The sequence below is a fragment of the Agelaius phoeniceus genome, chromosome 3 (assembly GCF_051311805.1).
Source record: "Agelaius phoeniceus isolate bAgePho1 chromosome 3, bAgePho1.hap1, whole genome shotgun sequence".
Classification (NCBI taxonomy): domain Eukaryota; kingdom Metazoa; phylum Chordata; class Aves; order Passeriformes; family Icteridae; genus Agelaius; species Agelaius phoeniceus.
Genome location: NC_135267.1, coordinates 63,393,377 through 63,421,146, shown reverse-complemented (window position 1 = coordinate 63,421,146; position 27,770 = coordinate 63,393,377). Strand labels below are relative to the sequence as shown.

The 27,770-nt window shown below is 39.8% G+C and overlaps 1 protein-coding gene across 1 annotated transcript in view; it reads left to right on the top strand.

The window, feature by feature from the left end:
- Nucleotides 1-6,186: 6,186 nt before the first annotated feature.
- AIG1 (androgen induced 1) overlaps nucleotides 6,187-27,770 on the top strand; it is a 125,276-nt gene continuing 103,692 nt past the window's right edge. Inside the window, exon 1 of the mRNA XM_054629974.2 lies at nucleotides 6,187-6,611. Within this exon, the coding sequence (XP_054485949.1) occupies nucleotides 6,471-6,611 (141 nt within the window). The 5' untranslated portion in view covers nucleotides 6,187-6,470. The remainder of the gene's footprint in view (nucleotides 6,612-27,770) is intronic.

The window sequence follows — 27,770 nt, the reverse complement described above, 5'->3', positions numbered from 1 at the left end:
CAGCACAACAATTATATAACTTTTTTTATGCAAGCACTGCTACAAAAGTGGTGTGGAGCACCACTCCCATTCCTTCTTATCCTACTAACTCCTTTGCCCAGGTGCTCAGAGGAGGTAGCATGGTGATGAACTTAGGGGATTTAAGCCATCAGAGAAATTATTTTAACAATCAACAATTTAATCTATTGTTAAATCTAAGAATTTAAATTAATAATTAAAGTTAGCAATTTAAATTAGTTGTTAAAATTACAAATTAACAAATTTTAATCTAGAAAGTTCAGGCAGACTTGGTGAACTATGCATTAGTCACTAAGTATAAATGCAAATGTATCTCCATTTACACTAACACATCCCATCAACCTGTTGAGGTTGGAAGGGAACATATTGTTGAATCCCCCTGCTCAGGTGGGGTCAAGGACACCAGTTTACCCAGGACTATGTCTAGACAGGTTTTGAATACCGCCACAGATGTAGAGAGTCCACAGTCTTTCCACACAACCTGTTCCCATGTGCAACCAATCTGAGAGTAAACAGCATTTTCTTACATTCAGATGGGATTTCATGTGTTTCAATAGTAAACATTCTTTTGCCAGGATTGTCTTCTACCAAAAGAAAAGAAGGCAGATCCTTAGTGTGCAGTTCCACACAGGGTTAATTTTTCTGGCTTTACAATTATTTGTGGAAAATTGGTGTGTCTTCATTTGTACATTTTTAATGAATAAGAAGCTGACTCATATTTCCCCATGGCAAACAGTTCTGCTTTTTTACTGTTCACTGATATTCCTAAACAACAATGCATATCCACCAAAGTTAATTAACACCAAGGTTGTGGGTTCAACCCCTGTATGGGCCATTTACTTAAGAGCTGGACTTGATGATCCTTGTGGGTCCCCTCCAACTCAGAATATTCTGTGAATCTTTTGACTCCAAGATCAACTCAGTTGGTTAGAGCATGGTGCTAATATCCAGCTCATTCCAAGAACTTGACAATAGCTAGATGCAGTGTAAGGGATAAGCTCTTAAACCATGACAGCAGATAATTTATAACTGTGCACTGCATGTTCCTAAGCCGTTTTCCAAAAGCCACATCCTTCTGTGAGACTGCAGCTAAAGCAGAGGAATATTTGCTCTGGTTTACAGAGGGCCATATGATCTGTGGGCAGGTGGAATACTCCCAGTCAGCAGCACACTTCTGTGCCTCAGGGCCTGGTACCTGCCTTCCCTTTCTACCCTAACACTGTCTGATGTACTCAACAGAAAGTATATGAAACTGAGATATTAAATCCTGGCCAAGAAACACACAAACTATTACACACAAACTATTATTACACACAAACTATCTGATCCAAATGTGAAGAGAAGCTAATCTGCTTACAGAGTCCCTGCATCACTTACACATTCAAAATTCCTGATCTGTACAATAAGGCTTTTTCTTTATAAAAATCATCCCTTTGGGGCATATAATTTAAGAGGGAAGATGAACATAGCGAGTTTTTTCACTCATTTCATCTTTATAGCAAGAAAGTTCATGTTTTTTTAGGATAAAGCCAAGTTTAACTTGCAGAGAGGATAACTCAATTTCCATCTTCCCCAAACTTTGTTCCACTAATCTCCTGGTCATCTCCGCTCCAGCTTTTTTCTTCATTTTTAAATACATATAGATAGATATACAATATGCAGTACAAAATATGTCAAATGAGTAACTTCACTGTAATTCTTTAACCTAAATGTGAAGGTAAATTGGCAATAATCAGTCATTGGAAAATGAAGTAGTTCCATAAATCTAGACACCTTGCTCTTTATACCAGGTATGAATGCAGTTTTATAATTTTTATTACCTTTTTTCCTCCATCCTTCAATCTTATTATATAGGAAATATATACTTATTCAAAGTAAATGAAGAAATAAAAAATTGCCTAAACTTTATTAGTACTTTTAATAACAGGCCTAGTTACAGCATCTGTCTTTACCAAACATTTTGAGTTGAATCCTCCCCTGATACTAGAGGCCATTTCCAAGTGGTACTTTATTCAACTGAAGAGCTACATATTAAACACATACATATTAACTGAGAACATTTCTAAAAACTCTTCTCTTAGACACTGAGAAGGTCTTTCAACAATTTCCTGTCGATTTATAACTTGCATTGTTCCAGTAATTTCACTTATGTTCCTCACAAGAAATTTAATTTTTGCATGTCTCCTTATGTGAGAGTCACACTGCCACACATCCGAGTACTTACCTACTTACCTTGGCACAGTTTGTACTCTATGGCTCCAATATTAGAAATTGCAGTATCAGGTGCATCGTCATGAGCACAATGTGTTGAGGCAGTATTACCAACTTCCTACAAGTATTATTATTATTATTATTATTATTATTATTATTATTATTATTATTATTATTATTATTATTATTATTATTATTATTATTATTATTATTATTACTATTATTATTATTATTATTATTGCTTTGGAGGGAAGTGTTTGTGGCATAATTCCTTGTAGATGACTAATCTGCATTTAAAGCAATTAAAGGCCCATTGTGGGTCTCAAAATCTCTCACACAGATAATTCACCAATATCTTTTGATATTCACAAAATAAAATGCTGTTCAGAAATTCAAATGTCATTTGTTTAAAAAAATGGAAAACAAACAAACCCAAAGACATTAAAAAAACTCCAAGCAAAACAAAAAACAGAACAAAACAAAGTCAAAAAAAAGGAAAATAAAAATCCATCAAATATTCCTTCAACATTCTTATTTGCTAGCCTGCCTAGAAAAGATCAAACTTGGACTCCAAGATGTTATGCTTTATTCTGTCAAGGTGCCAAGTAGAAAGAACACCCTGCTACTCATTTTATATAATTGGATGGGAACCCCCTGCCCCCACCCTTTTTTTTCACTCAGTTCTCTGACAGTTTTTTAGGCACCTTGCTTCCTCCCCTGTAGTAGACAGCCCTTGCTAACATCTCCCATCCCAGACACACCAGAGCTTTGAACTCTTTCTCCTTTCTAATGCCATCTCTCATCTCAACTGAATGACAACTATGACCTGTGTCAAAATCTCACTTTCAAGTAAATTTACAATATGTGGCTTATGAAAATTGAGTCTTTTCACAATTTACATACAAACAAGTATTTAATCATTGGAATCTGAAAAATGACAGGGTAGCCCTGGATATCTGACTTTACATGGTTAAAATCTACCTAACAATGATTAAGCATTTAATCCAAAACCTGAAATGTAAACATTTTACCGAAGTACAAAAAAGTTTCATTCATACAGCAATGTAAAGGTCAAAGCAGTAAACTTCTAAATTTTACTTTGCTGGAAAATATTTAGGACCAAATGTAAAGGAAAATAAAATCCTTTGCAGACCAACTTCAACAACAGTCACAAAAGACTTTTCTGCTTGTCTCTCAATAAAGAGAGTATGAAATTCACAGCAGTACATACAGACTAATGGCACCTCCAGTCTAAGCTAGTCCTTATAAGAATACTGTACAGAGAGTCAACAGATACTCCCTTTAGAAAGGACACAGGCTCAAAGAACCCACCCACAATGTACTTATGCTTCCTATCAAAGGTAAAAACTAGAAATGCATAAAAAAGAAGAGTTTTCGACTAAAGACTAATAAAGAAGAGTTTTTGGCTGAGGCTGGCATGATAGTTAGCCTGCCTTGAGATTTTCTTCACTGAAAGAAAAAAAATGGGGAATAAGAGTGTTATAATGTACAACATTCTGCTTCATTTAGACTTTCACCTTGACTTACAAGGTTTAGTGAAAGTTTTTCCAAAGAGGTTAAGATTTTCTGTGAGCCTTGCTGAGATGTCTGTTGAAGAGTGCAGAGTAAAACTAAAGAATGTTCAAACAGGGCTCCAAAATGCCTGGGTAGTTTTTCAGTTTTAAAAAAGTTTTGAGGGTGCTGTAACCTTGGAGATTGTTTAATCTACACACAACTAAAATGTAAACTGCTAAAGGTGGCTATCATGTAATGTTCAGTGAGTGTTAGTGCCTTACTATTGACAGAGAGATGACCAAAGGAGTGAGTTCCTGCATATTGTAGGAGGTGGTGCAGGAGAAAACTAGGGGATAGGCTGCCTAAGGCTCATACAGCCCCAAACTCTTGCTGTCAAGCAGCTGACCACAACACTGTAGGGATTTGCACAGAGTAACTTTCCTTTGAGAGCTTTTGCAACTTGACACAGTTTCAGAAAGCAAGCTGGACTCCTTTTGAATAAAACCAAAACAGAAGATGTGCTCCAGGATTTCACTTAATGCACTTCAGCCACTAATGAATATTCACAGGTCCAGAGAAGTGAAACCTCCTGCATGAATACAGAACAGACATCAGGTCCCCACCAGCAACTATGCTGCTTTACAGACTCCCTTCTGTTGGGTCACACTGATAATGTCACTAGTCTGGTCTCCTGTTGCACTCCAGACCACTACATTACACTCAGGTGACTCTTACACTGCACCTTGAGGCGTCAGGGAGACTGCAAGACTTTCAGCCTGCAAGACTAAAACACATGCCACAAACAAGAGTATGATTGCCCAATGTGCTTGCTGGGTCTGTGAACTGATGGATAAGATTATCTAAAGCATCTGGTGCTAAATTCATGCTTCATGCTTCTAGAGGATTCTTTATACATTCATACATATGACATACGTATGTATGAATGTATAAAGAATCCTCTAGAATACTCTGCATAAGCAGAATACAATGCTCTGTATAAGCAGAGACCTTGAACAGTGCTAAATTCATTGAGGATAGCTGCTAGCATGTGTTCTCCTAAAAGCCCTTCATTTTTGCAGAACTTGAGCACAGTTGATATCAGATGAAAAGGCTTTGACTTTACTTAGTGGAATAGAAGCAGGGATGCATTGCACAATCACTGATTCTTTTTGCCTTCCAGCAGCTTAACTATGATAAAGCACCTTACTGTTCAAATATTTACTTCATAAGACAGATGTAGGGAGATGGTATTTTATAGAAGTGATTTGTCTATCCAAGCCCGGACATCACTGCTCATGGTTTTTTTCCCCTTTAAAATAACTTTTCCAGATAGTGAAGCAATTTAATATTTACTCTGCAATCAAGCATCTTAAGAACTTTCTTTCTTAAGGTGTAGGAGTCCAAAACATGAGCCCCCCCTTGATTTCTCCTAGTATCAAGGATCCCTGTGGTGATCAAACCTCTGCTGACAGGACAGAATCACAGAATGCGTCAGGTTAGAAGGGACCACAGTGGATCATCTGGTCCAACCTCAGTGCTCAAGGAGGATCATCCTAGAGCACATGGCACAGAGCATTGTGTCCAGATGGTTCTCAAACATCTCCAGTCAGGGTGACTCCACAACCTCTCTGGGCAACCTGTTCCAGTGCACAGTCACTCACAAGTAAAGAAGTTCTCCCTCATATTCAAGTGGAACTTCCTGTGTGTCAGTTTCTGTCTGTTGCCTCTTTTCTTACTGCTGGGCACCACTGAGGAGAGCCTGAATACATCTTCTTGACACCCTCCCTTAAGATACTCCCAGACATTGATGAGGCTTCCTCTCAGTCATCACTTCTTGAGGCTGAACAGGCCCAGCTCCCTGAGCCTTTCCTTGTAAGATATGGTGCTCCAGAGCCTTGGTATGATGTCCCAGGGCATCATGCCTTACAATAATGCTGGTACTTCATTTCAACCCAGCGATCAGGAGGCTCCCATCTCCCAGGCTTGTATGCACTGGAGAGCCCACTCCTAGCAAACGTCTGTGTGGGGATGAGCGGAAACCTGAAGGTTCCGCAGGAACACAGAGGGCAAAACAAATGCGCGGCGGGGCCGCTGTGCGGACACACGAAGAGTACGGACACAAGCGGGGTATGGACACACGAAGGGCAGCCCTGGAGCGGCAGGCAGGGCGCTCAGCCAGAGCCGCACCCCCTCCGCGGCCTCTCCCGGGCGTCCCCGGCCGCGCTCCCGCCCATTGGCAGCGAGGGGGGCGCCCTGCCCGGGGCACACACGAGCCGGAGCGCTGCTCCGAGCCAGGCCGGTATAACCCGTAACTGCTGAGTCATTGTAGCTCCCGCTTGAAAACCGGCGGGCAGCCGGGTTCTGCGATTAACTCGTGCTCACACCGGCGTCCCTCCCCTCCCTCGGGAACGGCCCGGCCTCCTCCGGCCCGGCCCGGACGCGGAGCTGAGGCTCGGGAGCGCGCCGAGCCCGCCCGCCCGCCCGGCTGCCGCCGCCGCCCGGCCCTGCGGCCCCCCCTGCCCCGCGCTGCCGCCGCAGCCGCCGCCGCACCGTGCGGGCCCTGCGCTCCGCCCCGGCCGGGGCCGCGGAGGCGCTCGGAGTCCCGCCCGCACGGCGCGCACACACACAGGGATACACACACACACACACCGGGACACACGGACACACACACGCGGGGCATTGGGACACAGACACAGGCACACGGAGGCGCACCCCGCGCCGCAAACATGGCGCTGGTGCCCTGCCAGGTGCTGCGCGCCGCCATCCTCCTGTCCTATTGCTCCATCCTGTGCAATTACAAGGCCATTGACATGCCCGCGCATCAGACCTATGGAGGCAGCTGGAAATTTCTGACCTTCATAGACCTGGTAAGTGCCCCCGGCGGCGGCCGTGGCCCTGCCCCCTCCCTCGGGCTGCCCGTGGAGCGGCCGCGGCCCGGGTGCATCGCGGCCCCCGGAGCTCGACGGCTTCACCATGCGGTGACCTTAAAGCGGGGCGGCGACATGTTGGGGCTGCAGGGCCGGCCGTGAGAGGGGCCAGCCGGACTCCGCGGAGCCGGGTGGTTTGAACGGAGACGGGCACGGACAAAGCCGAGCGGCTGCTGCCTGCCTGTAAGCGGCCGTGGGGAAGGTGCGCCTGACGGCCTGCCACCCCAACCAGTGCTGCTGATGTGTTTCGCCTTTTCTAATGGCCGACAGTGAACACCAGAACCTGCTGGCCCAGCATCTGGCTCCCGTGTGCTGTCAAAATAAATATGTCTTGCTCCTTTTGGCCCTTCTGAGGAATCCATCCGTGACAGGTGCAAGTGTGTCAGTGATGCAAAAAGAGCCAGGCAACTCCAACTTGCCAGATCCAGTTAGTTTTGGTTGCAAATCCATAAACGAGTGTATGAAATAAAAGACATGTCATTTCATCATATTTCTTCATAAGGGTCCAGATCTGTTAGAGTCACCAGCATGCTGGCCTGCTGGAGAACACCAGGTGCTAGTCAGGACTATTTTTAATCTGAGCTTCCTTAGGCGTGCTGCCCCCATAACAAGTGTTCCCTTAGTGCAGGTGGGAGGAGAGGGGGCGGGAGGAAGAGAGGAGATGGGAGGAGAAAATTCGTTCTGGTTCAGAAATATGATAGCCAATTTACACTTAGTACCTAGATCAAAATACTTTTTTTTCTTTGTATCCACGGTGTAACTAGGTGAGAAATTTTGCGGTTCCAACTCACTGAAAGGTCCCAAAATGCAAGTATTTCAGTCCCTCCCAGTGATAACAGCTCTCTCAGAACTTCATTGTAGATTCACAAGTAATGCTGCTGTTGCCTACACACATGTTACTGACTCTATAGGTTGAGTTTGTGGGCTTGGAGACCAAAGACTCAAACACTCATGGCCAAGCAGGTCAGGTGTGCAAATTTCTGTATCAGGATTAAGTTAAGGTTCAGAACTTCAGAACTTCATTGTAGATTCACAAGTAATGCTGCTGTTGCCTACACACATGTTACTGACTCTCTAGGTTGAGTTTGTGGGCTTGGAGACCAAAGATTCAAACACTCATGGCCAAGCAGGTCAAGTGTGCAAATTTCTGTATCAGGATTAAGTTAAGGTTCACTGAGGTATTTTATTTGCAGAGAAGAAGCATCTACTATGTTTTTCACTTAGCCAGGATAATTTTTTTTGCAGGTGCAAAAATTTGCTGGAGCTCTGAGGTTCCACAGCAGTAACTAGTACTTTTGCTGCAACTCTAAATTAGTGTCTTAAGGCTTGATGTTTATCTGGAGGACAAACTAGAATCTATGTTTTTTTACCTTTTGTGTTGCTGAACAGTACTGTCTGTAATATTGGTTAATAGAAGTTAAAATAAAATTACAGTAAGTTAGGGGGGTAGCTGTTGAATTCAGTGACAGTTGAACTGGAAGTGAACCAGCCAAATCTAAAAGCTGATAATCTCTTTGAGTCTCCTTCACCTTTTTCTCTTTTCTCCTAGCCCTGACAGTTGCTTGAGGACTAAGTCAACCAGGGCTGTCACACAGTGAAAATTTAACTGTATATGATAGTCGTCATTTCCCAAAAATTACAGCCTTGTCAATGGCAAGCTCACATGGGCTTTTCCATCAAAGCATGTACATGGTCCAGGCTGCTTCTGTCAGGGCTCAAAAGGTCATGGTAAATATGTAGTGCTTTCTAAAATAGCTAGAATGGTTATCAACTGCAACTAGTTATTTCTGTCCTTTGGCTAATAGTTGTCATGTGTTTCCCATAGTCAAGCCCAGTAATTGAGGAAAGATTTAGCTATTTCTTACAGTGTTCAGTCCTTCAAAATAACACACAATTCAATGACTTGAATGCCTTTCTCAGTGACTAGCCAGCACGTAGAGCTCTCCACTTGCTGATGATATGTCTTTATGTCCAAATGGCCCTGCCAATATCTTACATGAGCAAATGTATCTTTCTGTTCCCTGGGACAGCTAGGAGATTTGACAAAACAAAAGCAGTTAGATTCCTGAGGAGGATACTGGGAGGCATGGTTGGAGGATGTTAGGCACATTTCCAAAATCCCGTATCTTGACTAAGTCTTGAAAAGCTCTTCCATAAGTTTCAGTTTGCTCAGCCATGTGCACTGTTCCTGTGTCAGTCACATTCAAAGGCTGTCTAGACAAAATATCATCAATGCCAGAGTCTTGGCAGACGTGTGTTCTTGCTACAGATTGTACCTCCACAAACAGAGATTTCATCTTTGACATCACAGAAGCACGTAGAATTTCTTTCTGCTTCCAAAAACTGCTACCAGTTTCTGAGAAAAGTCAGTTTATTACTTTAATCTGAAAAGTAATTTGGAATTTTTTCCATCTGTCCATTTGCAAAGGGATGGTCATTCCAGTCTCAGCATCCATTAATCTCTTGGAGTCTTAAGTAGCCAGTTTTGTAGAGGTGCTGTGAGAAATTATTTACAGTTATCAGCAGTTATTATACTTTTGAACTGAATTATGACAATCTAGTAGTTTGGACTCTAAAACATGGGGCAGTAAAACATTTTGAGTGTATGCAGTGGTTTGAACAGTAGACTTTGAGCCCTCACACTGTTCACGGAAGTTGAGCATTAAGAGGAAGTTTTTAAATACAAATGTAATGTCCCTGTCGATCCAAAGTATTTTGGATGTTCATATCGAAGTAGTGTTTTGGATACCAATGTTCATCCCTAATCTCTTTTGTTTTTGAATTAGGAAAGAAAACAAGGGAAACCAATGAATTTTAACTGTTATCATTCTTATGACTTACTATTTTTTTTGCAGTTGCAAATCTGGTGGCAACATTCCCTAAAGCACCTGTGACAGTGGAATATTTTTCTAGTTTATGAAGCAATGCACAGGCAATATGTTTTGACATTACATTCAAGATGCTCCTGACTGCTGCTACTAACAGTAATATCTCCACTTCAGTCTTTCTTCTTCATATATAGAGGTGGTAGATATTTACCCTGCTTTTTGAAAAGGTGGTAAAGATACCTGCCTAGTACCTGTGTATTCCACCCAGAAAAGACAGCAGTGTCTTCTTTGTCATGTATAGAGTGGAAAACCAAGGTGTGAAGAGGTAAAGAGTTGCTGCCAAAATAAGTTGGTGGACCCAGCAGATGGAATTATGAAACTGAATATTCAGGCTAGTTCAAAACTACGTGTTGCTTTCATTTAAACTCAAAACACAAACCAAGCCCTGAGGTTAGTTCCTGTGAAAATAGCAAAGAATTGGATTCAGATGCGATATTTCAAGAAATGGGCCTAAAATTTCTTGTATAGCTGCCTTTGTTTAACTCAGATTCATGATTTTGTACTTTAATAGTAGAATGCTGCAGGACAGCACTGTCCTGTGCTGCACCCTGTAAATACATTGTTGAGCCTCATAGCTGAAATTTAAGTTAGGCAGGAAATGATGCCAGCAAATATGATTCTTTGCAACAAGTTTGTCATCTTATATAAATATCTCAGAAATTTTCCTTATGCAGTTCTGTAGGTACTTGAAGTAGCTGGATTAAAGATAATAGTACTTGGTCATCCTGCATACACTGCAGTCACATCCTTGCCTTTATAAATACACGTTTGTTGAGGAATCCATTGCACCAACTCGTTTAAAAGTTGCTATTGCATTTTATTCTTCAGTTTCTCTTGGATCTCTTACTTTTGATGGGAGAGGAGGCAAAATTAAATAGAATTTGGCTTCTGGAATAAAGTGGAGAGCCTGTGGGTGCCAAAAGAAGACCAAATCTACTTTATGTGTTTGGGTGTGTGTAATAATTAGCAGAAAAGTAACTTAGAGTTGTAAGTATGTAGCTCCTTAGTATGGGATGTGCTGGTCTAAATAGCTTCTAGTTTTCATTGTGCAGTTTTTCTGAAAACTTTATTCCTCAGAGAAAGTAGAGTAAATCAAGATATGAGTGCACATATATTAAAAATTTATGATTTTTTGATTTTGTATTTTATAATCTTAAGGTCTCCCTGATAGGCAGCACAGGGTAGTTACAGAGACAGAAAACAAGGCCAGATTTTTGGAAGCAGTCTCAAGTGTTATGTTTTATGATTAATCATCATAAAATTAATAGTCCCATTTTTAATATCAGAATGTTAACCTGGGTATTCCCATGACTTGATTCAGCGCAGCCAAAGCTAGAGAGGAACAGATTTTGCTCATATATAAATCTGCCTGAGTTATACAATTATTATTCTCTTGAAAGAAATAGCAGGATGTCTGGGTGAACTTTTTATATGTTGTCTGGCAGATTGAGTTCTACAAAAAATAGGTATGTGCTCTGTTTCCAGCACACATTTTTTTTGCCAGTAAATGCTGGGATTTTTTTTCAGAAAACACCTTTAGATTTAGTCTGATTAAGTTCATATAAGTGATCAGAACTTACATCCTTGTCTCTAAAAACTTTCAGAGGACCTTGTTATCAACAGGACTAGAAATTCGAGTTGTTAGACTTATAATTTATTTAATTAGTGTATTAGTTATTAAGTTGTATGAGATACAGTTACTGGACAACAAAAAAAGACATCAGTTTAGCAAAATGCAGCTAAAACTTTTTGGTGATTTGTGCCCAATTTGGATTTAGTGGAGCTGATAGGAAATAAATGGACCAGAAAATACTAGAGGCCAATAGTTTCAGAATGAAGGAATGATAAACAGTACCATTGGTGTATTATTTGAAATTGAGTGAGTTTCATCGCTAACTATATGGGTTACACTTGCCACAAGCAGAGGACAAAAGTGAAAACACATTCCATACTCTATGGAATATAACTATGACTCTTTTACAGGATTTCCCTTAGTAAAATAAATTTCACCTTATGATTTCCTTTTTCATCATCTGTAAAGTTAGCCTGATATGCAAGTGTTTTATGGCTTTTGAGTGAAAAGATTCCAGAAGTGTAAAATATTCCTATGCATTTATTCCCAGTAGTAATTAACCATCATATCTAAATATCTCTGTGGTGTTACAGAGAATACAGTCAATGGAGAATTTATCAGTTTACATAAAAAAGGATTGTTTTTTAAGGAATAACAAGATGAGGTTTCTTAATGATACTTAAGGTATTTGAGAGAAAAGGCAACAATATAGGTAGAAGAGCCTTTTAAGTATTTCAGAGCTTTTTTTTCACTCTTGGGCTGTAAACATGTCTGGGGAAGAGTAATGTGTAGTGCTGTTGATGCAGTAATAAAAATGTAATAGTGTCACCCTTCTTTATTCATAGATCCATGTTTTCCATTTGCTGTTGGTAGTGCTATTACAAATTGAGTGGAATTTGAGCACTACATTGAAGTGTTCCGTTTTCACATTGCATTAGTCTGCCTTTTTTTTACAATTGTACTTAAGTATGATGTACATTTAATTTGGGAATTCTCAGGGAAGTTATGGCTATCTTGAACTGTTTGTGTTGGCAATAGGGTTGGCAGCATAAAGCAGGAGAATGGAAGCGAGGAAAAATGAGGATCACTTTCCATGATGATAGATTTAACTAATGTCAGTAATATTATTTTAGAACTTGGAGTAGGTAAGTGATATGCAGCAGTGCTGTGTTTTACACCAGTGTACGGTCTGTAGAGTTTTGTCAGAAGAGTTTCAAATGATGACAACTTGGTTTAGTAGTCTTTCAGTTGCCCTTTGAAAAACATCCTATTTACTTAAGTTGTATAACAGTTGAACTGTTTTCTTTAAAATTTTATTGCAGTGATAAGGATAATTCAGATAATCTTATATGCCTTCATATGGCAAAATTGTTTTAAACAATTAGTTTAAGCAAGGACAACACATCTAGTGTTCTACGTTAGTGTTCTTTGCTGAAGTCATTTGGGTTCTGAGCTGTCCTAATCCATTGTGAATATAAGTATTTAAAAATTATTTAATCAATGTATTTTTGACCTTATATTTGTGTTATGTTAGTGCAGCCGTGTAAGTTTATACAAGAAATAGATTCTGGAAGATTGACCTTCTTAATATGCATTTGAAGTGTTGTAATTCAGGTTCGGTTCTAGGGAGGTCCTCAGGCAGGATTTTATTTTTTTTTTACAAACTGGTCTCTTGCAGTTTTATTGTGTTTCATGGCTATTTGGACAAAAAAAGTCCTATGTTCAACATATATTGTACATACTAAAGCGAGGTGAGAACTGTTCTGGAAGGCTCCTGTTCTTTTATTATTGGGAACTCATCTCTGAGTGTCCTCACTCCTGTATAGCTGGTAGAAAACTGATTTGCCCATATTTGCATGAACCTCAAGTAATTTATCCAGCATTTCCTTACAGCCACAAAAGCAACTTTTCATGTGTGTTGGCATTTTCAAGACATTCTTAAGCTGTAGTAAAGATCTATATAGCCTATCAAATAATATTCTTAACTAATATAGAAAATTGCAAACTTAGTGTTCTAATTTAAATATATTTGTAATAAAAATCAAATAACACTTGATTCTTTGCAGTTACATGAACCTTAGGATGTACAAGGATTTGTAGGGTAGATTGCCATGTAGGTAGTCCTTAGGCTGAAAAAAAATTCGTGGTAATATGTTACTGTACAACAAATCTGAAGTTGACCTATAAGTAAAGAAAAAGCCTTAATGAAATTAAAAAACCTTCACATTCCACAGATATAAGTTTGAAGATTTGAATAAAGTAAAACGATAGAGTCAAATAAAGAAAAAATAGGCAATTCTGCAGTCTGTTGAACACAATATATGAGATTCATTGTGGAGGATTATGCTGTGTGTATTTACCTGAGCAAACCAATTAAAAAAATCTTAAATTCCTTCTATTAGATGAAGTATTTTCTATGCTGCAACCTTCCATATCTAATGATAGGTTTTGTGAGGACCTGCATATCCTGCATATTCTGCAATATGTAGAAAACATTTTTCTAATTGTGCTACTTTAGTATAGTCTCTGATGTTGGGAGGAGCTCATTGTGAGTGGAGAATTTCTTGTCATTTGGAGTTCTAATAGCTAATGCAATTCCAGACAGTAAATGTAAAAATGATCAATGGCAGTGACAGGTTAGTATGCTTTCTCTAGAATTCAAGAGTGAAATAAATATTGGTGTACAAGAAAGTTCACATTGGATATTTCTGTATTTGAAATAAAAGTGATGTTATTGCTTGCAAAACACTCATGCAAGACATCAAACTCCTTTCAGTGTAGGTTTTTGGGATTTTTTTAAGTATTTAAATATGAGGCCTGGTCTTCTCATCTTGATGTTTCACTATATGTATGTATATATGGATAAATATGGTATATAAGGTAGAAACAAAATTGACAACTGACTTATTTTGTAGACCAACTCTTTGAATGAGTATGAAAAGCTTTCATCCTTCCAGTGAAAGCTTTTTCAAATTTTGCTTTATTTGCCAGCATTTATTTGTGTAATTACATTTTCCCTGTACTGTATTTTCCAAGGCTCTGAATTTGTTATTATTCTTCAAAGCTTTGCAGACTTTGTTCCATTACTATGTATAATGCAAGATTTTTTTCAACTCAGCATAGTTAAATATGCTACCACTGAAAAAGTTGTGTTTAACTTTAGTGAATGGAAAAGTTAACCCAACTCTGAAGAAAAAAAAAATCTGCTGGAAGTAAAACTTCCAGACTTTTCAGACAGGAAGAAACTGTAAGTCAAAATTTATAAATATGTGTTGGTAAGACTTAAAAACAAGCCCCTCTCCCAATGAGAACTGTGATTAAGTTTAGGGTTTTTTTTCAAAATACTGCAAAATTGCTTTTATGCTGCAAATTTTGGGGATTCTGTTGGTTGAAAACAGGCTAAGGCTATGTAAAATGCTAGGGGAAAATAAGAACCTGATTTTCATTTGTATGAAGGCTTCTTCTGGCAATGTAGCTAAATCCCAATTTTCCCTTGAGAGTTTCAAAGTACCATTTGAATGCCTCTAGTTGTATTCCCTGAACATCCTGTCTTGCCACTGCCCATACAAGCATCCAGTTTACAGTAGGTTTTCCAAACAAATATGCCAAAAGGTGAAGTTGTATAATAATTTCCACTTTAATCTAATCTGTTTGTAGCTGACATGGTTCAGGTATTTTTGCTGCAGTTGTCTGTCAGGTTAGTTGTTTTAAAGTTCATGAGGACTCTGCAGTGTAGCTTAAAACAAAACTAGTACTGCTGCATTTTTCCTAGCTGAATATTTGGTGTCCTGGTAAAGTAGAATAGAATGTGCAGGAGAGCAGGATAAAATCCCTCACTAATTTCTTCCTTACTTGTAAAGCAGCACACAAGGGGTAGTGGGTTTTTGCAATTAATTGCTCCAACTGAAACAATTTAAGAGGCTGAGTCTTAACTCTGTGAATGCTGCTAGACTCTTCAGACTGCTTGAGCTGCTTATGCAGGGAGGGACCTAGCTGAGAAATTAAATTTTAATCTATTTGGGATTGATTGGTTCATTTTTTGTTTCAAGCAGTGCTGTCTGTATTTGTGTATTTTTTTAAACCTAGGGGTTTGTGTACCTGAGGGTAAATTTACTTTTTTCTTCCCTATATTTGTATATATTTTATAATGTGTCTTGAAGCCTTCTGGTCCTGACAGCACATAAGTAATAAATCGTTATTTATTATTATTGTTAATATGATTAGAATTCAGCATGAGTGGGAGTTCCACATGCAAAGTACAGGTGGCATATGTTCCTAAATGTACTTGGTCAGATGCAAAAGAAAGAAAAAGAAACTGCTGACTTGAACTGCTGCTATATGAATTGGTGAAATGCAAGAATACAGAAGGGATGTTTTCCCTGCGAGGTGCTTAACAAGTGCATGCCTGTGAAAGGGATGGAAGCATTTCAGACAGCTGATGTTGGGGCAAGTGGCTGATCCTGAGGCACAGCAGTGGGGCCCTTGCCCATAGGGAAAATACAAGTTGTTATGGCCAGGGCTTGCGCAGGCTCAGCCGTGTAAGGAAAGGAAGTAGGGAAGTGAGGGAGAAAAGGAATCGGACATGACAGCACTTTGTACCTGGGGCGTATAGGTGACAGAGTGCACCGTGCCGACCAGTTCTGTGTTGTGACTAACTGGTATTTAGGTATTTGACTGCCGGCTATGAGGACAAAGTGAGGGAAAGCAAAGGGTGGAGATGCAGAATGGCTGGTATTTCTTGACTAAACCAGCATGTGTTAGCTCCCTCAGACTTCCCTCCTTTCCTTTTCCTCGCTGTCATTTCTTCCTCCCGCACACCCACACAGCCTCCCCACACAGCCCCCCTGGCTGGGGGCACTGGTGCCACAGCACCACTTCTCTGCGCATACGTGTTTGGCTTAGCAAGCCGTGCTCAGCACAGGGGGCTTGCAAAGCTTGTCCCAGCTAGAAGCCATATGCGCTGACAGATGCAGAGGTCTCCATTTGCTGTTCACTTAGGCTTACAAACAAATGGAGACTCCATGCTGTGAAAACTTTCTTAACCTGGGTTTACTTGTTCTGTATTCCAAGGACTGTGCAGTAGACACAACTGTCTGCATTCCAGTAGGTCCCAGGAAGTGAGTCCCAAGAATGCGTGAGTCAGTGGAAACCTCTGCTGTGTGGAGCTGCATGGCATTGTACTTTTAAACTGGACGTTCAGGAGGCTGGAAGGGATTTGGTATGTTCAGGTGTGGATACACATCTTCGTGTACATTTGATATAATACTTATTTACCTATGCTGCACATAATTTGAAAATATCAAACTGTCATAAGAGCTACTCTATTCCATAGGCTCTCCATATGCTGTGCACATCTCAGGGTAAATTGTTCTACTACTACTGAAGTCAGTTTAGGTGACCAATTAATGAACAATGGGTCAAAGGTTACAGCGGTTCAAGATGCTGTTCAAATTTTTCAGTGTCGACTGTAGAGGACAGGAGAGAGCAGACAGCTTTTGGGTTAGCTGTCTCATGACCTACTGTGGCTAGAAAGGGATATTCCTGCGTTATTCAGGAGCTAATGATCTTTCTAATTCGAATATATATTATCATAGAAGATTAGCATTCAAATCTCCTTGACTCATTGCCAGTATAATTTCAGAAGCTAGACACCTCTGGTTTTCCATAAATTGTATTCTCTCCTTTTAAGTTATATGTCATTTCAGGTTAAGTTTTATTTTCTTTTTGTCATGGTTTAAGGCAGAAGCTACTTACAATTATTACCAAATATTACCAAATACTTCAAAGCTGTTTTGCTTCCTATTAATTACAAGGCTGAGTTCAAATGATGAGATGTATTTTATGACAATGCATTTTAGAAAAGTGTGGAGGGACCTCTTGTTACTTTGAGGATTTGGACCAGTGGGATCTGAACTTCTTGATTTTAAAATTCAACCTGCAACATAAAAGCAAAATCTGAATGTTCTTGAAGGTGTGCAAGGGATGACTCTTTTCATCCACTGCTGGCTTTGTCAGTGAAAGTACTGTCCCTTTGCCCTGATCCATTTGTGCCCCTTATCACCCAGTCAGGCTCCTCAGTTACAAGTTGCTGTCAGCTATCAGTATATTTTCTGCCTTTTTTTTTCTTACAGGAATCCCCCTATCCAATTTCTCTTCCCTTGTTCTAGTATCTTCTAACCCAGCAGTCTCCTTGATCTTTCAGCTCTGCATTGCAGTTCCAGTTACACTCCCAGTGCTCTTCCAGAAGCCTGTGTTTTCCTGTCAAGTGCTGCTCTTCTTACCCCACGTACTCCTTACACCCCTTCCCCACCATTCACACATACTGTCTTTCCTCCCAGTGCGTTCATTCTCATATATTCTGTGTTCTCACCCTGTCCTTCCCAAATACCAGACCTACTCAGTGTCATTCATTATCTCATGTTTTTAAAGCACCTTGTATAGACCCAAACCAATAAAAAATAAGCCATCTTCCATTAGAAAAACTTGATCTTGCTGTGGTGTGGCCTTAAATAAACCAGTTTGGAAATTATGCTGTTACATAAGACTCTTAGCTTTGCTCTCTGTTTTTGAACAAGTTTTTAAGCATCCTGGTTACAGGAAAAAAAAGCCTGTAAGTGTTAAGCATAACGGATCATGATCCTAATGTTTATTATGGTGTTAAAATCTTGTCATTTCTTGGGAGTCTGCCATTCAATTTTTTTATGATAAAATTTCCAATTCAGAAGCAGGTCCTTGATAAAAACTGACATTTAACACGAAAAATCAAAATTATGTACAGAATCGGCAATCGGTATTTATTCTGACATTTTCCATCTTTGTTTTTTGTAATGTACTTGTTTTAAATGAGATGCCAAAATTATTTAAATTGTATTTTATATTTCCTAATAAGAAAACTTGTCTTTTAACAATCATCATGAGGTTTGAAATCTACTACTTTCAGTGAAATGAACAAAAATGTTTTTGAACATTGCTTAGCTTTTCAGCTGTTAATAGAAACAGCTTCTTTCTCTTTTTTCATGTGAACATATACAAGTACTTGTACCTTGTTTGTAGGTGCGAATTTTGGCTGTATGCAGACACACCTGGTGCAATTTAGGATTAAGGAAAGAGAGAAATGTACATTTCACAGTGATAACTTTCTCCTCAAACACACATGAAAACATACTCATTTTTTTCAGGGGTTACCAGATAGAGATAAGCCTGCCATGGCTCCATGTCACAGACATCTTTTTATGAAAATCCTTTTCTTAGGATTTTTCTTCCTGAGAAGCTGAGAGGCTCCAGGAACAAAATGTAAACAATGGTTATCTGCTGCTGTGGAATGCAACAGGTGCATCTGTGATTGGACCATCTTGGATGTTTACAATTAATGGCCAATCCCAGCCCAGTTAGCTTGGACTCTCTGTCCGAGCCACAGACCTTTGTTTTCATTCCATTCTATTCTTAGCTTAGTTAGCCTTCTGAGATGAAAGCTTTCCTTCTATTCCTTTTAGTATAGTTATAATGTAATATATATATCATAAAATAGTAAATCAAGCCTTCTGAAATATGGAGTCAGATCTACATCTCTTCCCTCATCCTGAAGACCCCTGTGAACACTGTCACAGCTCCACTCCCCCATTTCCAACCATAAGCAAGGCTGAACACATGCCCAGTGGACACATAGAAAGACAGACGTGTAAAATCAGTTTGCCTGTAATCCAGGTCAATACAAATAAACTTCTGATTGAACTAGGTGGCTTAGAGTCAATATCTTTTAAGATATGTCAGCCAGGATGTCAAGTGATGTTTGGAACAAGGAATGGTCAACACATGACCCCCTAGAGTCTGTATCCTGCCTGCTTAGCCTTCCTGTGCTGAACACAGGGCTGGGCTGCAGTTAGGGTGCTGTGTTCCCACTTTGGTCTCAATGTCACTTCTGTCAGAGAGTTCAGCCCTAGCACAGGGCCTGCCCCTGTGGCACATCCCTGGAACCAGTGTTCACAGCCGCCTTGTGATAAAATGTCCCAGGACATCAGTGCGTCTTGCAAAGGTCCAGATCTACAGGCGTATTATGATATTACTTCCAACAGCTAATGGAAAGGTAACAAAGATCTTGATCTACAGGGGTACTTTGGTGTTAATTTTTACAGCTGATGGGAAGGTATTCTCTCTGTATTATTCACATGGGTTCTGCATAGTTTGCACTCTAGTTGAGGTCAGACTCCCAGTTCTGGTAGATACAAAGCATCCACATATGCATGTGACTTAGAAATATGTGATTTTTCAGCACATTGTAAGATAAGACATAAAATATTGAAGGAAGCTTTTTTTCTGTTTTTTGGTTTGTTTTTTTTTTTTTAAATGCCACTTCTTGTGTGATTGTAAATTTAGAAATTACGAATTTGTTCCAGAAGGGAAGAAAAGAATCAATCTCACAATTTCTTGTGAGGAAAAAGATTTAGAAAAAGTATTTCAAAATCATGGTTTCAGAGCAGTTGAACTGATCAAGTGAAAACAAGACATTTGATTGTCTTCATTAAAATACTCGGACAAAACGAGATTAGAAAGGAATCAGCCACTGCAGTGAGAAACTGTTATTCAGAAATATTTTGTCAGTGGTATTAATTGAAAATGTGTTAAATTTCCCTCTAGCAAGGGGCAGATCGATGTCACAAGAGGACTATAACACGGAAAGTTGTGACTTAATCATAAATATTACCTTATTTCATAGGAATTGTACCTGTGCTGTGCGGAATAGTCAATGCAAGCTTAAATTTGAAAGTGAGAGTCAGAAGAGTGTGATAAATCCAAGCCCAGAAAATAACAACTGCTTAACCCTTTTCTTTTTGTTTTTTTTCTTTATTATTTTTTAACTATGTACAGCCTGATTACAAGAATTAGTAAGTATTTTGAAGACAAAACCAAAAAATAACAATATGGTACAAGTTTTTTTCTGGCCAGTCTTGCCCTTGCAGACCTTGTATTTTGCCTGTCTTGTTTCTTGTGTTAAGTGCATGTGACCAAACAGTATTTGCCAGACAAAGAACTGTAGTGATGGAGGCAAACATGTTTTATGAGATACTTATTTGCATGGTGTGCCTGTATCTCAGTGGTGTATTTTCAGACAGGGTCTCTTTGGCTAGGCTGTGGTATAGACAGCCTTGAGCACTCATTCTGAATCACTCCAGTGTCTTCATGCTGGTCTGGAGTGTATATATCTTGTGTGAGAGAAGACATATCCTTGATACTCAGAATTCCATACAGTAAACTGACCTTTTTAAAGAACTCTTTCTAAGCCAGGTTCAGCATTCTGAATCAGACCTGGAACAGACCCATCTTTTATTAATATAATGTCTTCTGATTTACTGCAGGAAGACACTGAAATGATTAAGTGTACCAGCAGTCTGCATAAAATGCCTGGGTGACCTCCGAAGCACTATGATAAATATCAAAGAAAAAATTTTAAACCTGTATGATCAGCTTAAGGAAAATTAACGCCATATCTCAGTTTGTTGGAAATACTGGTAAAGTAGGAAGACAGCTAGTGCCTGCAGAGTGGCAGAAGATCTAGGTCACATCTTTTTCCATATGACCTAAAATGAATTAGTATGCTGGGTTTAAGGTATCTTTCCACTGGAGTTTGCTTTGCAGTTTTTTTCCTTGGTGGTCTTCCCAAAAGAAAGCACAGGTAAATAGTATAAACAGCTAATTGACCATTCTAAATGATCAATCTTGTCTGTTCTCTTTAGGGATGCTTACAAGTGTACCATCTCCTTTGTTCTCCTTATTCCAAGAAAGAAGCAGTACACATATAGAGACCTTCCAAAAAAAATTAACATCTTCTGATAGCAAGCATCTTACTAAAATCCCTTTGTAGTGCCATTGTACCTTTTATTACAAGTTCTCAAAGCATTTCTCAAGCATAGAAATATTTGCTAACTAAAGCCTCATATCTCTCTGCGGAGAAGTGTGATTTGAACCAAATGCAATCACAGCAGACAAGACACGGAAATTGGTTGGACATATAGTCATTAAAATCCTTTAGGAATTACCTTAGTTGTGTAATCTGTATGTTCATCTCAGGTGGTTTAGGAGGTGATGTGGGGCAGAGGCTGCCCACAGATTACCCCTGTTCAGCCTTTGGGGTTTTTTGCAGGGTGGGGCTGGAGGCTATCAACCTGCTCTGCTTGGGCTGTTGAGCATCACCTCCAGTCTGCCCTGTCTCACCTGGTGATTTGCTGCTGCTGCTATTCACTAAGATATGGGAAATGTGTGGACATAGCCATTGGGTGTGAATAAACCCAGGTGCTTCCCCCTTGGTGGATCAGGAGCAACCCAACTCCACTTTGACCCCACCTTCTTCTGCTGTCCAAGATAAGAACCACAGCCCTGGGGTAGCTTTGGCCCTACTTGGTGTTGCAAGAGGCCCTGTCTTCAGCCTATGCCTACCCAGGCACTGCAGAGCAAGAGACTGGAGAGGCAGGCTGCATGTTTACATGCTGGATGTAGGCGAGTGCATTTGATGGTACAGGAAGGGTGATCTGAGTACAGGCTGCAGATGAGGGAGGAAGGAAGAGACACAGCTATTTAAATGGTAGAACGTAGGCTGCTGCTGTGGGTGCAGAGTGGGTGATTGCTGCAGCAGCACTTCAAGAGGCCTAGCTCCAGCAGGGCAAGTTGACCTTAAGAGAAAAAAGATGAGGGCTGTAGACTGATGATTTGCCTGTGTGCATGCTGAGTTCAGGACATCCTCAGTCTGCAACAGCTGTTGGAATCATGGACATATTTCTGGACAGAAGGAGGTGTACCTGCACTGTGCACCATATGTGGCATAAATGAAGAATCTCTGGGAAATGTTTAACCTGCTGGGTGTATACTGTGAAGTTAATCCCTGTGTGAACAGTAGGTGTTTATGCAGAAGAACCAGGCATTCAGCAGCCTGGACAAGTACCATGAGTCCTCACATGCTGCCTGAAGACAATTTCTAGCTGGAAAGAGGGAAAAATGAATGTAGGGTAGCTCAGCTCTAACCTACACAGCAAACATGTAGGTTAGCATGGAGGCTTCCACCCACATGACCTACTTGTGGAACAGCTTCTTTTTTGAAATAAACAGCGCAGTATCATCCATGCCGGTTTGAGTAGGACGTGTATTTCTGTTGGCTGGAAGAAAGGAAGGTACAGTTGTCAAGCCCAGATGGAGGCTTTGAAATATGCATGATAGTGGCAGCTGTGTGTGGGAAGAATGAGTTGAAGTGTGTTGAGGAGGAGGAGGCTTGTTTACTGTGCTACTGTCTTCTTGTAGCTGTGGAGTTGAATGAGGAGAGAAATGCGGAATGTGTTTCATGTCTGTGGATTATTGCTTCACTGTGCTGGACAATTTTTCTCTCCCGATATTCATTACTTGTTTGAAAATTCATAAAGGATCAGTGATTTGCAGTGAAAGAGATTGCAAAGACATATCATCCGTATTTCCTGGATCTCCATGGATCAGTCCCTGATTTCAGGCCCTTCTGCCTGAAGGATCCATCTTCAAATGGATCTGGGCTGAGGCAGCTGTGTGCATGCTTTGGGGAGGAATGCATTGCCTCTCAGCCTTTCTGATCTTGAATTTCGTGTGTGCCCTTATTTATTAGTGTATTTCGTAGCCCGTGGTTATGTAAATGGTTAAGCCTATGTATGACTGGCATTTGGGTGTCAGGGCTGTGTTTTGTTGCTGCTGTAGTTGCTGGTTGGCAGTAATGCTCAGGGGTGGCTGCAGGTGAGACCTGGCTGAAGGCAGTGGTGTGCAGCTCACCCTCTTCCTCATGGGGAAATGGGGGCAGCTGGGGGCAGATTGCTGAGGCCTTCCAGCCAAGCCTTGCCTACAGGTGGCCTGCTGCTTGGTTCCTGGGTGCCTGCCCTTCTCCCCCTGCTTGGAAAGGCAACCTGTGGTGCTGAGCTGGGGCAGCCTGGGAGAAGATTCAGCTTTCATGGCTGTGGAGTGCACCCCCTCTTTTCAGGACAAAAGGCAATGCCAGCGCTAGCCAAAAGGTTTAGTGATTCATAAGAGAGACTATATGTCCTTAGGATTATAAAAGAGGGGAGGTTGTGCCATACACAACAAAAAGCATTGCATTTATGTAGTGAAGTGGATAGGGTCAAGTTAATTCAGAACCTCCTTTGGTTTTTATCTTTTCTTTAGATTTTTGTTTACAGCTTTCAGTTATCTCATTAATTAACACTTTTCTGTGGGGAGAATAAGGGTTCATGGTTCTTTCTTTTTCCCCACAAGAATATTTTCTAAGCATGTTTTATCATGTATACATTTTTTGCGTTCCCATCCCAGAGCTTGAAATCAGTATTCTCTGAATAATTCCCGAGTATCTCTTTGAGCTATGTGGCCCAAAAAGCTCTTTGACTTAAAGCAAATGATCTAAAAAGAAAGTCTGAAGATCTAGAGTTTTCTGTTAAAAGAATATCAAGAAGGCATGAATCCTAATTACTTCTAGAATCAGAGAGTCAGTTTTAGTGTCAGGTGTTTTACTTTGTGCTAGTGCTTGGTAAGGTGCTCTTACTCCTGTGCTGTCCTAAGAGCCTTTGCTCTTACACTCAGATAAGGAGTATCTACCTCTGCAGAATACCAGTTAATGTAGTGAATGATTTCCAGATACACCTGATCTTAAGAGTGGCTGCCATTTTAATCTGTAATCATATGACAGTGACTTCCAAATTTTTATCAGTTGAAAGTCTACATCCCAAGTCATTAATCTTATTTGAGCTTTAAGCTTACAGCTATCAGACTTCTATTATAAACATCCTTCCTTCCCTCTTCATTTTCTTGTTGGTCTTTGAATAAACTGTGCTTCAGACCTTTGCCATTCATGAGGTGTGTCCAAGTATTTTATAAAGAACCATAGCCACAAAAGGAAGCAACGTTGGTATTTATCCTCGCTATGATTTTCCACAGCTTTAGTTTTCTCACCTCAACTGTGACATGGACAACTGTGTAAAGAGCCAAAGTTAGAGGTCATCAAATGTTTCATATGGCCAGTTCTCAGGAAATTTTATAAGTCTCTAAAATCCAATTTTCTTGAAGTCATGAAAGACACTAAATTGATCAAAGTGTAGAACCATCAAAAAGTGAAATTTACAAGTGTTTGTGTTGGACAAACACAACGTCTTCACAACACTTCAAACAGAAGATGCTGCTGCAAATGGAGTGTGAAAAAATTATCTGCTTAATTAGTAGTAAACAATCATGGCAGCAAAAGGATTTTAGGTGTTTATATTCTCTTAATCATAGTCCAGATCTGCTTCTAACAATTTTACTTTGAAAATTAGGCTTGTTTTACTTTTCTACTCTTTTCCAAATGAGGATGTAACTTTTTTACTGCTAGAGTTTCTTTGCATTCTTCATCCAGTTTTAAGGCCTCTAGTTTGCATCTTGTGTTGCCATGTACACCTTAGCAATACAAGTACACATCATTATCATCTGGTAGTGCTTGCATCTTGTCTTCAATTTGTATGTAGACATAGAGGAAATGGAAAGTTCAAGACATGGCCTTTATCCAGAGTCAGTCTAATTTTCTTTCTTCCATGAAGCAGACACCATTTAGAAATACCTGTTTAATCTGGTGAGCAGGCAAACTGAAGCACTCATTTAAATTTTTGAGCTCCTTGTCAAGGTCTGTAACTGAAAATATTTTTTTTTTCCATGATAGAATTATCATCTGTGCATTGCTTTATCAGCAAGAGACAGATGTAAGTGATGTTTATTTAGAAGTGTGCATGTCTATATTTAAATATGAGCATTCAAAAGATGTCTATAGGAGAGGGAGATAATCAAATTGTGAAGAATTTCTGCCAACTGACTTCTATCAAGGTCAAAAGGATTATTTAATGAGTCTCGGTCAATCAAGAGTTTTGACTGTCTTCTTCCAGAATGTCCTGAGCTATAAGATGTCATCACAGTGAGTAAATTCTCTGGGCTTCACTTAATCTATAAAATTGACAATAAAAGTAGCTATTGTTACTTCCCTGGATGATGTGTTCAGGTAAAATATTATTTTCCACTGCTTTGTACCTTGGGCTATGAATTCTAGTAGGTTTCTTTATCAGTTTAAAGTCCTACCTGTAAATGTTAAATGTTAAATTTCTTCTGAAATACTAGCTGTAATTCTTCACAGTTTCTTCAGACAAATCAGTAATACAGTATTTTTTTACTACATTAGCAAATATTTGTTGCCTTAATATGTAGGATATTTTATCAAATGTTCTGAACATCAGGGAAGAAATTACTAAAAGAAAAACAAACCAGCAGTTTAATTTTGCCTGACAGTATGTAGAGGGATTGGTTATGGCCCTTCAGTGCGGCTTATCTAAAAGTCCTTCATGTAGACTTTTTCTTTGCTTTCATTCTCCAAATGCTTAGAAAAATTAGCTTTTTTCAGAAACTTTGCTGAAGTTAAAATTCAGTAACCACCAGCAGTAGTAGAGTAGTCATGATTTAACCCTGGCCAGCAACAGAGCACCATATGCAGCCCTTGCTCATCCCCCTGTGGTGGGATGGGGGTGAGAATCAGGAGAGTACAAGGGAGAAAACCTGTGGGTTGAGGTAAAGGCAGTTCAATAGGAAAAGCAAAAGCTATGCACACAAGCAAAGGAAAATGAGTCTGTTCGCCACTTTGCCTGGGCAGGCAGGTGTTCAGCCATCTTCAGGAAAGCAGGGCTCTGTCACACATCACGGTTACTCTAGAAGACAGATGCCATCACTCCAAACATTCCCCTCTTCCTTCTTTTTCCCGCCAGTTTATGTATGGAACATGATACCGTATGCTATGAGATAGCCCTTTGGTGTCTTGGGATCGGCTGTCCTATCTGTGTCTCCTCCCAACTTCATGTTCACCCCCAGCTTCACTGGTGGGGCAGTGTGAAAGGCAGAAAAAGCCTGGACTTGGTGCAAGCACTGCTCAGCAATAATGTAAACATCTATTTTCAATACTCTTCAGCACTAATCTAAAACATAGTCCCCTATTACAGGCATTAAGGTTCAGGGTTCTAGTTCCAGTTTTCAGGATCAATGGTGAGGAATGGCATACTCCTTTTGAGGAGTGTACATGTCCAAGGTATTAAACTGGTAGACTCCAGTGTCCCAAGAAAAACTGAAGCTTTTGGTTCCAGCAACAGAGAAAATAAAAACTTTGGTTACATCTGTATCTTGCCTCTTATATTTTAACTGACAAAGGACTCAACTAAGTGAAAAGATAATTTCATACTAGTTTGTTATTGTCTTGTCTATATTGCACACAGATATGAGCAACCACCTATGGGAATTCAAATCCTTATTCTCCCAGTTGATAAGCACTTTCTTAACATACTATTAGTTATTGGAAAGACTACCTGCAAAACTTTAATAAGCTTTTTCAAGAAATTACATTAGTGCTGCATTTCATATGCAACTTGCCTGGCTGATAGTGAAGTGATAACTTTTTTATCAACATTGGGTATCTTGGTTAAAAGCTGAATTGGTGTTAGTTTGCTGCTGACACCAGCAAGGTGGATCCAGGATCTATAATGAAGACCTCACCAATGAATGGATAGCATCCCTTTAATGTAAACCAGAAATTTGACGTGATATGAGTAAGAATTCTTTGTATGATTGAAAAACAGTGGACTGTAAAATCACATAGAAAAGACTAAGCTATTTGTTTTAATGTCTTTCAGTTTCATGGAGATAGAAACAGATTTTGAGCAGTCACTATAGACTTAAAAGGCAGTTCTGGTATGTGTGTATGTAAAAACTTCCTGACCTGTTGAGACAGAAAATGGCAATGAAAGAATCAGTAAGGTACATGCCTAAACATGCACAGATAACTTCTTTATTCTAATGGATGAGTTGAACCTGTCAAGTGCAGATGTTGCAATTGCAGAATGATTTCCAGATTTACATGGGTGACAACTTGGATAGGGTTTGAATTTTTTGATTGTTTCTATATAAGCATATAAAATAGCAACCAGGTGCTACTGATTACATCTTAGTTAATGATAGTCTAGTATACAACTTTACACTCAAATCTTTAGTTGGTCTGTGTCCCTTGACTCTTTTGTTTTTTCCCTCTGAATAATATGTTTGAAGTCTTACCCGTGTCGGTTCACCAGAATCCTCATGTGAAGCTTAAACCTGTAATGACCATAGGAAAATTCCTTCAGTAGATTGCGAGAATAGTTCAGAAGTATTTAAAATGTTTTGATCAGCTGGAGTCATTCAAGAGATATGAGAATTTCACAAACAATTAAGAGATTTCACAATCCTTGATGCAGCTAAACACTTTCCTTACATGAAGCCCCAGACGTAATGTTACCATAGGATCACTCAGGTTGGAAGGGAAGCTACTGAGGTCATCTAGTCCAATCCCTTAGATTATGTTCAACACTGACCGAGGTTGCCCAGGACTTCATCCACCTCAGTTCTGACTTGGAAACCTCCACTCTTCTTCAGTTACACATCCATCTCTTGTTCTGTACAACACATCTGTGGTGTTGTACAGAATTGCTCGATCCCATTGTCTGCTAAGGATCTCACTGGTGATGATCCTGTTTGCTGGATGTGTGATAGTGTAACACGCTCGTAATCCATCATGTATCCTAGTACAGCATATTTTCAGGTACTTTTATA